This window comes from Melopsittacus undulatus, chromosome 5 (assembly GCF_012275295.1).
Source record: "Melopsittacus undulatus isolate bMelUnd1 chromosome 5, bMelUnd1.mat.Z, whole genome shotgun sequence".
Classification (NCBI taxonomy): domain Eukaryota; kingdom Metazoa; phylum Chordata; class Aves; order Psittaciformes; family Psittaculidae; genus Melopsittacus; species Melopsittacus undulatus.
Window position 1 is genome coordinate 47,269,095 of NC_047531.1, and position 11,078 is coordinate 47,280,172.

At 53.0% G+C, this 11,078-nt stretch overlaps 1 protein-coding gene across 1 annotated transcript; it reads right to left on the reverse strand.

The window, feature by feature from the left end:
* Window positions 1–316: 316 nt before the first annotated feature.
* Window positions 317–9,994, reverse strand: MCM5 (minichromosome maintenance complex component 5). The gene is made up of 17 exons (XM_005150404.3): window positions 9,916–9,994; window positions 9,567–9,749; window positions 8,585–8,711; window positions 8,348–8,476; window positions 7,726–7,898; window positions 6,247–6,402; window positions 5,992–6,158; window positions 5,226–5,397; window positions 4,951–5,062; window positions 4,048–4,191; window positions 3,732–3,797; window positions 2,701–2,877; window positions 2,484–2,596; window positions 2,112–2,240; window positions 1,729–1,871; window positions 938–1,065; window positions 317–642 (listed from the first exon to the last, which is right to left on the reverse strand). The coding sequence occupies exons 2-17, from the start codon at window positions 9,731–9,733 to the stop codon at window positions 541–543; spliced, it is 2,205 nt and encodes a 734-aa protein (XP_005150461.2). The 5' UTR covers window positions 9,734–9,749; window positions 9,916–9,994; the 3' UTR covers window positions 317–540.
* Window positions 9,995–11,078: the final 1,084 nt, after the last annotated feature.

An 11,078-nucleotide genomic window follows, 5' to 3' on the forward strand; every position in this document is an offset into this window, starting at 1 on the left:
CATTTCCTTCACTGCTGCTGGCAGATAGGTAAGATGGCAGCAGCCTCCACGCAGTGATCAAGTAAGGTGCCTCTGAACCACTGAGCTCAGAAGGGCAGCCTGCACCAACAGGATTTATGCCTTTACAGACAGATCAAACACTGAGTGAGAAATCAGTTTCCGCCTTCCAGGCTGCTGGTGCTGCCCATAAGGCTATGCCCTGCCTCAAGGGGAGTCCCCAAGGTGAGCACTGGCCAACACAGGGTGAGCAGGCGGGATGCCTTTGCAACCAAAATCCTGCCCCACCTTTGAAGGTGAAAGTGAATATACCCTGGGCTACAAATAAGTTTTTATTTTAATACAAACTAAAAGCTTTTGGAGTTCAAAGAAACATCAGAGTGTACAGGGGAACCCTGACCACACCAAACCCTGCTTCAAGTGTGACAGGCTGTTTGGCTCCCCAAGGAAAAGCTTCTTCCAGGAGCCCCACAGGGCACTGTGCCCACACTTGGGCAGGCATCAGGCACCAGTGCTTCCCTCCCAGCATGTGGGATGGGGAGGTCACTTGATGCGGTAGAGGACTTTGCGTTGCATGCGGTGCTGGATCTCCCCACGCCGCATCATCAGCTGCAGCACCTTGTAGATGGCATGTTCTGGGTATTTCTGGAAAAGGAGAGAGGAGGGGAAGATGAGCCGGCAGGAAAAGCTCACCAGCACCCACAGGATGCTGCAGCCTGCCTGAAGCCTGGCTATGCCTCCCTGGAGGGATGCAGGACCCAGCAGCACCATGTGCTGATGCTCCCTTTTCACTATTCCAGTCTGATCACAGCCAGTGTCACACATCAAACAGTTCTGGTTTCAAGGGTAGGATCTCAGCCTTGGGGAACAGACTTCACTCCCCTGAGCAGCAGTCCGGGGTCCCTGGTTTCACAGCCCAACCACGCAGTCCCTGGCCTACCTGCCGCATGAAGTCTTGGACTATGCTGTGCTCCGACACCTGAGAGCCGATGGCGAAGCGGCGTTTGAGCTGCTTCTCTATGCGGGACAGCATCTCTTGGTCCTCCTGTGTTGTGAAGCCTTCTGCCCCTGGAAGGAAAGGCTGTGTGAGCTCTCTGTGGTACCCAGCTGTCACTCTTGAAGCCAGTGTGCCCATCTCCTGTGTCTCCCACCACATCTGCATGTTTCCAAGACTTGAGAGAACCCAGGAGCAAACCCACAATCAAAGGTGGTGAAGCTCCAAAGACACAGATGAACGTGGAGCAGACTGCTGGAGCTCCTTTCAAACCCTTTGTGCCACACTGCCCCTCAAGGAAACTGCCTCCAGCCCCACAGGGAAAGATGTTAGAGGACAAACAGGCTGGGGAATCACCTCCAGCAGTAGACTATAGCCTTTGGACCACAAAGAGCAAGACCATCCCTCCCTTGCTCATGACAGGTGGAGACCCTTGGTGTCATTTGCCATTGTGAGCCACAGCCCCTTGGCCATGATGGTGCCTTGCTGCCACAAGCATTCATAGAATCACAGAATAACAGGTTGGAAGGGACTTCAAGGATCACCTGGCCCAACCTTTCTTGGGAAAAGCACAAATTGCTTTGCCTTTGCTCAAAATATAGGTCCAGCGTGTGACTGGGGGTGGCTGGTAGCACTCCCTGCCCCCGGTCCAGGGGGGGGGAAGGGGAGCTCATCTCTCCTTGTCCTCAACAGCCAGGCCCAACATGTCCCTCCTGCACAGCTCATCTCCCCCTCACCTGCCAGGCTGCCCGACATGGCTGCATCAAGCGTGGACACCTGGAAGAGCCTCAAGGCCTCCTCAACATCTGCCTCCATGGCGAAGGGCTGAAGCTTCATCTTAGCCAAGGACTCAGCAATGCGCACGACGGCCTCCAGTTGCCTACAGCCAAAGATGTTCCGTTTCCTACTGGAGCTCCCAGGGGTCTCCTCCTTCCCCCCCGACACCCTGCCCACCACATCACCAGCTCCCTGGGCAGCACCACAGCGTTGCCCTGTTCAGAGAGCTCCCCCAGTACCCAGCACCCCACTAATCCACTTCCTGGGATACCCCAGGTGAGTCCCAGCGATACAACCCCAACCCTGAGGGTTCTGGTAGGACAAGGAGGGCAGTGTTGCTCACCGCACAGTGATGGGGATGCTGGAGCGGCGGTCGCTCTCCTGCTCGTGCTGGCGAGTGCCGCTCCGCATCAGGATGTAGCGGTTCTTCAGCTTCTCTGCCGCTGCCGCTGACAGCCGAGGGCCACATTTCCTGCAAGGTGGGATGGGAGCTGGAAGACAGCAGCACCACAGAGGGTTCCCCTGTGCAGGGGGTTCCCCGGGCACCCCTCGCTTCTTTGGTCCACGCTGTGGCACTGTTGCGAGCTGCTCTCGCTTCTCTTTTCTCAAGGCAGGCATTAAATAAGTTCATGCAGACAGAGTGCTTGCAAGCACAATTTGCTCCTCACCACTGCCTCCCACCGTGCAGCCCGGGCACTGCCAAGAAGTCACTCACATCCGACAGAAGGAGATGAGCTTCTTCAGCTTGTTCAGCTCAATCTCACCCTCCACGGCCTGGGTCTGCGTCAAGGCGCTCACATGTAAGGACATCACGTGCTTGGCCAGTGTCTACAAGAGCAGAAGTCAGGCAGGCAGCAGGAACCACGATCCCTCCCCCTCCCCAAAAAGCAGTACACCATGAGACCCAGCAGCACCCATACAGCCTGACCCACCATGTCTCGCTGTTCATTGTGCACATCCTTGACGATGAAGATCATGTCAAATCTGGACAGAATGGTGGGCATAAAATCAATGTTCTCCTCACCCTTGGTCTCATCCCAGCGCCCAAAGACAGAGTTGGCAGCTGCCAGCACTGAGCAGCGGGAGTTGAGTGTGGTTGTGATTCCTGCCTGTGGGCGGAAGGAGAAATGGATGGGGTCAAGACCACAGCCATCTCACAGCAGGGCTAGAAGGCTATTAAATCATAGTGAAAAGTCCAAAGCAGACTGCGAGGACTCATCTTCAACCACTTTTATTTAAATAAAACCCAGTTGTTCTGTAATGGCTCCTCCTTGGAGCGCAGTCAGCACAGGAACTACATCGGGCTGGACCCACAGGGCCTTCTGGAGGACTGGCTTCAGCTGACACTCGAGCACTGACTAGTTTCACTTAAAACCTCAGGTCAAGGGCAGGGACACACAAGACCCCACCCCATGTTTGCAATCTGAGCCAGAAACTGGGTGGCTGGGGCTCAGTCTCCTTGGGCAGCCTTGGTGGCAAAGCCCTGGGTACACAGGTAGCAGAGGCAAGAGGGACAGCAGAGGCAAGAGGGACAGCAGAGGCAGGTGCTGTTATCAGGGACTCAATAGCTAAGGGGTGAAACAGAGGAATCAGGAGGGAGCAGAGGTGCTACCAAAAGAAGTTGAGCAATAGTGATTAAGAGAAACTGTGATTTGAGAGATCAGGCACCAGGATGCCAGGCAGCCTCTGTAGAAGGGGTAGAGGAAAAGGAGGAAAAGAAGTGACTTTAGGCTCTGACATCAGTATAACTACTAAATCTGGAGCAGAAGACAGGCAGAGCAAAAGTAGCTCATTTCAGTCCTGCTGATGCTATCTGAGAGAAGACAACCCAAAGCCTACAGGTAGGGCTGAGAGGTCTCAGATCAAACAGTGACCATCAAAACCACCACCTGGACTCTGAAATGGCAAAAGTCTGGCAAAAGATGCATGACTATTGTCTCTCAGAATCCCACTCACAGCTCACCTTAGCTATGGAGATGGTCTGCTGCTCCATGGCCTCGTGAATGGCCACACGGTCATCCTCCCGCATCTTCCCATCCAAAGTGGGAGAAATGAGGTGAGGAGAAAAAGAAGTCAGCTTCAGTCACCTCCACCAGACCCCAGATACACACCCACTGATGCTGCCCCCCGAGGCGAAGCTCTGTGAGGACTTCTGCCCAAGAGCTCAGGGTGTAACCACAATTCCCTTGCAGCCCCATCCCCTGCCTTTCCCCTGCAGCTCTGGGCTCACCCAGGAGAAGCTGTCAGCCCCAGGACTCTCCCTCACAGGCAGTGTCTACCTTGTCGAACTCATCAATGCACACCACTCCTCCATCCGCCAGCACCATGGCTCCCCCCTCCATGAAGAAATTCCTGGAGGTAGGGTCCCGGACCACTGAGGCTGTCAAACCAGCAGCGCTGCTGCCCTTCCCAGAGGTGTACACCTAGTGGCATGTGGGACAAGGAAAGGGACAGCACATCAGCTGCTGCGGGACCCAGGAGCCCACTGCTCCAGCTAGAGGACAAAGCACCCCCAGCACCACAAAATCCAGCGGAAACACAAGGATCTCCAGGAAAACCCCTCAGCACATACAGGAAGCCGACAGCAGTGTATAGAGCCAGGCTATTGCCTAGCCCCAGGCCTCGGAACAAGCAGCTGTGATGCACCAGAGGGCTTGCAGACACACAAACACAAGTATTAAGTACAGAACAGGGAGTGATTCATTGTTTGGTGGTCTGCTGTATTAGGTTTGTTTCCCTCCGGAGGCAACAATGCAGTCAGAGGCTGAGTTTAATAGAGACTACAAGGAAACACAGATGAAAATATAATTTCATGCCTGGGCTCAGCCTGGAGTACCGTGCCTGAGATGCAGTCAACTTCATTTGTCCTGACCAGCCAGCATCTCCACTGATCAAATCTCAACAATAAACAACAGCACCAGTCACGTCTTTGGACGTCTGCAAATAGTCTGGCTCAGATCATAATGAAAGGCAACACCTGCTTCCTCTTCCCTCCTTTGTCCTGCACCCTGCACCCCATCTCTTCCAAGCCAGCACCAGAATTAACAGTTTACACCCCTGCCCAGGAAGCTGTGAATGTATGGGCAGGTATCTGCTGTGACCATGGTTTGGTCTTCCACGCTATGCAAGGAGCAAAAGGAAGAAACAAGTTGTGCTACAAGAGGGTCTCTCAAACCACCTACCCCAATGGGTGAACACTTCTCAACAAACTTCAGCAGCTGGGACTTGGCCGTGCCGGGGTCACCCAGCATCAGTAAGTTGATGTCTCCTCTGCGGGTCAGCCCATCCGGGAGCCTGGAGTGACAGCATGGGAGGAAGAGAGGGAGGGGAGATGGAGAGCCTTGATTTTGATAACCAAGCCCTGCTGATAACCAAGTGTCAGAAGACCATACGAGGGCTTTGTGCCATGAATGACACCCCTGCCACCACTCTCTCCAGCAGGCTGACTTCTCCCCACCTCTTGCGGGAGCCTCCAAACAAGAGGCAGGCAATGGCTTTCTTGATGTCGGTGCTGCCATAGATGGAGGGCGCGATGCTCTTGGCGATGGTCTCGTAGATGTTGGGCATGGCAGCAAGGTGACGAAGTTCCTCCTCCTCTTGAGGGGTTACCAAGCCAGCAAAGCTGTGTCCTGCACACAATGTTTGTGTGATGCAACAGTGAACAAATGGATGTTCTTTAAAGTAAATTACATTACTCCCCCCAAACACCCACTACCACCAAAACCCCTTCTTGAGATCATGCCAGTGGTGAAGGGTGGAGAGGGCAGGCAGTTGCTATCCCAACAAGGCAGGCTGTGTCCTTAGAGGCTAGTAGGGAAAAACAAGGATCTTGGCCTAAGCAGCTCTGGAGGAACCAGAGGGAGAATTACAGTCAGGACAATGTTTTCAGTACATAGCTCAAATTTAACCATCACTGCAGCCTGGATCCTCAGGGGTGGCTTAGCAGATTCCCACTAAGATCAATACGATAAAAGCAACTTAAATACCCTGAAGGACTCAGGCTGAAGCCTCCTCATTTAATATCACTGAGAAAAAGTGATATGACTACAGAGCATCCAGGGCAACTTAAACCCTTGAATCGGCTTGAACCTTCTGCTATACAAGCACCAGAGAAGGACCCAGTCTGTGACTGCATACAGTGCATGGTGAGGGACCACTGTGTTCAGAGAGGGGGGCTCTCCCAGCACCACACAGACCAGATGGGCACTAAAAGCAGCCCTCACCTGATCCTTCCGTGTCCACCTGGATGCCCACCACACGGATATAGGCGCTTCGGATGCCCACACCCACATTGTCACGGCCTTTGTTCTTGCTATGGGCAGATTTCTTGATGGAGTAGATGCCCATGACAGTGACCTTGTTCCCTGGGACAACTTTGTCACAGAGGTACCTAAGAGGAGGAAAGGGAAAGCAGAGAAGATGGCAGTGGGGGAAAGGATGGCCCCAGCAGGGTGAGGGTGGGGAGACTGCACTGGTACCTGTCACAGTAGAGCTGCAAGTGCCGGGGCATCTCCCCATGTGGCACAGCATCCGGAGACTCCTGCAGCTTCAGCACCTGGAAGTCCACGCACTTGCACTTATCTGGCATGATGAAATACGGGTCCAGCGGGCACTTTGGGCGGCCAGCTTGTTCTCTGTGCAGAGACACCAATGAGGGGAGGTTGCTGGCACTCCACAACCACCCTATGAGCACCCCTGAAGAGGGGACAGTGGTGACAAGAGCCCAGAGCAGCCACCCCTCCAAGCAGTGCCCACCAGGTGAAAAGGGCAGTCACATAAGGCTGAAGCAAAGGTTCACCAAGCCCTCTGTGTTGCCTTCAACAGCTGCCAAAAGCATGCACAACAACAAGCCAAAGACAGGCTGATATTTGTCTGAGTGCTTCCCCTGTCTCACCCCTGTCCCCTGCTAGCTAAAAGCAGGGAGGAAGGTAATTCGTTAATTACACAGAAGGTAACAGTATAGATTCAGTGACACAGCAGGGCATTTTTCTTTATAACCTCATGCACGAAACAAATGTTAAGTGGTTTCTAGTGAGAGAGCAATTAGCAATGTGACAAAGCTGCCATCAACCTTCCAGTCTCTCGAGACATATCTGCCTTGCTGAACTACAAGCTCTTTGAGACAAAAAGAACCTCCACGCCCTGTTACCATCTCAGTACATTACTACTGATGCCTGACCCCATGCAGGGCTTTCAGGGAAGGTAACAGGAGAGTGCAGATGCTCTTGTGCAGTCAAGGATCAGCAGCAAGGTGCTGTACAGACCACATACAAGAATGATCCCTATTCCAAAGGCCTCTCAAGCTGCATTAGAGTTAAGGCACAGAAAATAAATACTGGCAGGCATGAGCTTTAAGACATAACACAACAGGACTGGCTGGTATGAGAGCGGCAGCATAGCAGCAGCTCAATGCTCATGGGTCAAATGGACATCAAGAGCTATAAAGCAGGCTTTGATGGTTAGTAGCAAAGCCTTACTACAGATGGTAATGCGAGTCCCTGAGGAGGGGGAATGTGGAAGCAAGAAGTTTGTTTGAAAAAGATAAGAACTTAATAGGAAGTTAGGCCAGCAGCTCAGCACAGCATTATGGGGCAGCTGTTGGCAGGAATGAACCTTTAGGTACAACAGACAAAATGCACTAAAGATAAAAGGAACTCTCTGGACAACTTGCAGCACTGGTCATGTAGTGTCACCACCAGCATGACCACAGACAGCTGCTGGAGTTAAAACTTGTCAGTTTTAACTCCAGCAACTGGTTACAGCAAATGCCACGGGTACCCACAGGCACAAGGTCAACACGAAGGGAGGAGGCAGAGAGCAGTGCAGATGCTCCTGCATTATGCATCACAGAGCTGACTCTGCAGCACACATGGGATGGAAGGGAAGCAGGAGGAACGGGTGCAGTCTTTTTTAGCCCCCCCCCAGCCTGCCACACGCATCTCCTTGTTGGTCCTTACGTGTTGCATTTCCTGGGGAGAGCATAGCCCTCGAGGCCCGGGCGCACTGCAATGTTGGTGATGGTGTTGCGGCAGCTGCGGCACTGGATGGCTATTCTGGTGGCCTTGGGTCTCACAGGGGTTGCCGCTATTACAATCCCAGGGATCTTCACAAGGTGGGACATCTGGTCAGACTGAAAGGAAAAAGGTGAAGGGAAGGTGAGAAAGCCATCACTGGAGGATGGATGGGAAACTGAAGAAGTTAAAGAAACACAGTTCTTAGCTACAATTCCTGCACTTATGGGACTATGGTATCAGAACAAAAATGCCTGCACAATGTCAGTCTTCTGCTCTACAGCAGTAAAGGAATATTGCATGACTTAAGCCTGTGGATTTCGAAGCAGTACAGAAACAGGACAAAACACTGTGTAGAACATCACTAACAGCAATAATGTCCCTGCAACAGAAGCCAGCAATAAGTCCTTTGTAGTCACATTTAAGTTGCAGAGTATCCCTGCTTGTAAATTAGCGCACAACCCACATCCTGAACTATGTGCTCAAGTATCAAAAGCTTCCCTGCAATCACATCCCCACATAAGCAAGCTTTGCCACTCAGCTCAGTGTGGCAGCCCATTCCCCTCACCTTCAGGCTGCGGATGCTGGCTGCGTTGGCATCTGATTTCAACATCACTTGGATGTCTTGAAGAGTTTCCTCCCCTAAAGGACGAGGACGAGTGACTTCATCTGCGACTTCTTTTGCTGCTTCTTCAAACTACAGAGGTAACAACTAGGCTGTTACAGGTGTACTACAGTGTATCGTCAGGGCTGCTCTCCTGATGTGACAATGTCAGCACACCAGATTGCCCATCTCCCTCCTTACCAGCTGCAGGTGCTCTGCTGGCTGCTTGTACAGATAGTCAGCAAGATCTTCATCAAAGCTGGCCAAGTCTTCCATCTCCACCTCCACCCAGTACTGACTCAGGTTATAGTGCCGTTTAAGCTCATCCCTGGAAGGCAGTAAACTGTAAAGCTTGGCAGTGCAGAAACAACAGTTACCCGCAGCAACCTTATGACAAGCAGGCAGCAGAGAAGGCAGGTTCTGCACGGAGCCCTTGCTTTGGAAAGCAAACAGGAACAACCAGAAGAATGTAGGGGGACCTGAGCAAATCTCTCATGTAAAACCACTTTGAAATGTGACATAAGACAGGGACACCAGTGCTTACAGTGACTAATTGTTCACTAGAGTTACATGACCAGATAGACAACTAGAAAACTTCCACAGAGGATAACCTATTATACCTAAAATATGACTTTAAAGAATGAAGTAATAGCACAGCAGGCAATAATCTCTAAAAAGCCCAGGGTCCATGAAATTCAGAGATGAAAGGCCTGTCCCAGCCCTTGCATGACACATCTCCATGTTCTCTCACAGTTGTGTCTCCAAACTGCATAGGCAAAGAGATGGCCAACGCACTTTCATAGCCTCCAACGGAGCATACGGACAGCGCTGCACTGTTTTGAATGGATACAGACAATGGATACTAGACCAGCAAGCACTAGAACTTGAAGACAGACCTTGAATTTCATAGCTACATGCAGGCGTGGCAGTGCAGCTCCCTCTATTGCTACCTGTGCCACTTGCTAGCTGCCTAACAATGTGGCAGAACACCAGACCTCAGTTTTCCTAAAAGACTACATGGGAACATTTCCTATGCTGACAAAGAGCTATTTATGGTCTATGGGAAGAGAAAAGCTGACACATGTCACTGTATATCTGAGGTGCACACAGCAGGAGGGAAGTTAACAGCAGGCTGGGTGTCCCAAGAGGAGCGGCACCAAAGGAGAAAAGGGGTCAGGAGCACCTGTATTTGAAGGTGAAACCCGTCCGGTCCGTGCCCACCCGGTACTGCCGCAGGAACTCCTTGAACCGCCTCTGCAGCTGCGACTTCCGAATCTGCCCGTCGTCCGCAGACCCATCGCCCCCGAAACTGTCGCTGTAGTAAATGCCGGGCTCGTCAAAGCCGGACATGGCGACTGCTGCTGCCCTGAGGGGGGCGAGAGCCCACGATTAGCACCAAATACCCCCTTCTTCTTCTCCACCTCCTCCTCCCTCCCCTCCCCGCACCAAATGCCCCAGGGGATACCCTCCTCCCGACTCCACTGCCCCCGCCCTCCCCATGCCTCCCATGGCGCCCCGATCCCGAGCCGCACCTCGCTGATCGACAGAGCCGCCACCGACTTTTTCGCGGCAAAAGCAACTCGCGGCGGAAACGAAACCTCAGCCCCGCCGCTGTCGCCGCACACTCCGATTGGCCGGCCAGCAGAGCGCCGCCGCGGATTGGATCCCGCCCGTTCTCCCGCCCCGCCCCAAGGGGAAGAGCGCGGCCTTCCTCTGCCGCTGATTGGCCAGGGCACTCAGCCCTCTGCCTGCCCGGAGTAGTTTGGCGCGAAATCTGGGAGAGAAGGGCGGGGAGAAGCGAAATGGCGGGTGGGTGGGACCATCGTGGCGGTGATGGGAGGGGGGGAACGGGTGAAACCATTGCGACCGGAGGGAGCAGTTGGGTGCCCCCAGGCGGCCGGTGCGGCCATGGCCATGGGGGACAGAGCAGAGGCGAAACCTGCTGTGTGCGGTGGGAAGCACTGTGAGGGAATCACAGAGTCACAGGCTGGTTTGGGTTGGAAGGGACCTTAGAACTCATCCGGTTCCAACCCCCTGCCACAGGCAGGGACACCTTCCACCAGACCAGGTTGCTCCAAGCCCTGTCCAGTCTGGCCTTGAACACTGCCAGGGATGGGGCAGCCACAGGTTCTCTGGGCACCCTGTGCCAGCACCTCAGCACCCTCATAGTGAAGAATTTCTTCCCTATATCTAATGTAAAAGTCCCTCTGTCAGGTTAAAGCCATGCCCCTTGTCCTCTCACTACCTCCCCTCGTAACAAGTCCCTCTCCAGATTTCTTGTAGACCCCCCTTAGGCACTGGAAACTGCTCTAAAGTCTCCCTGGAGCCTTCTCTTCTCCAGGTTGAACAAGCCCAGCTCTCTCAGCCTGTCTTCATAAGAGAAAGCATCTTCATGTCCCACCTCTGGACTCGCTCTAGCAAATCGATGTCCTTTATCTATTCATAAAGATCATAGGCAAGTACAAGCAAAACTTTAGTCTTTGAAGACTTCTTTAGGCTCAGTGTGGAGTCCTTTAGTGTGTGACAGCATAATGACAGTGAGGTACTCAAAACACCATACCTCTTCTGCCATGAGCAGGGAGGGGATGATGTCAGTCTGAACCCAGATTTCCTAACCTCGAGGTCAAAGTTGCAATCCCTTTGGTTAGTGGAGGGAAGCTGAGTGCATTGGTAGAGTGCATTTCTGAGTGCATGG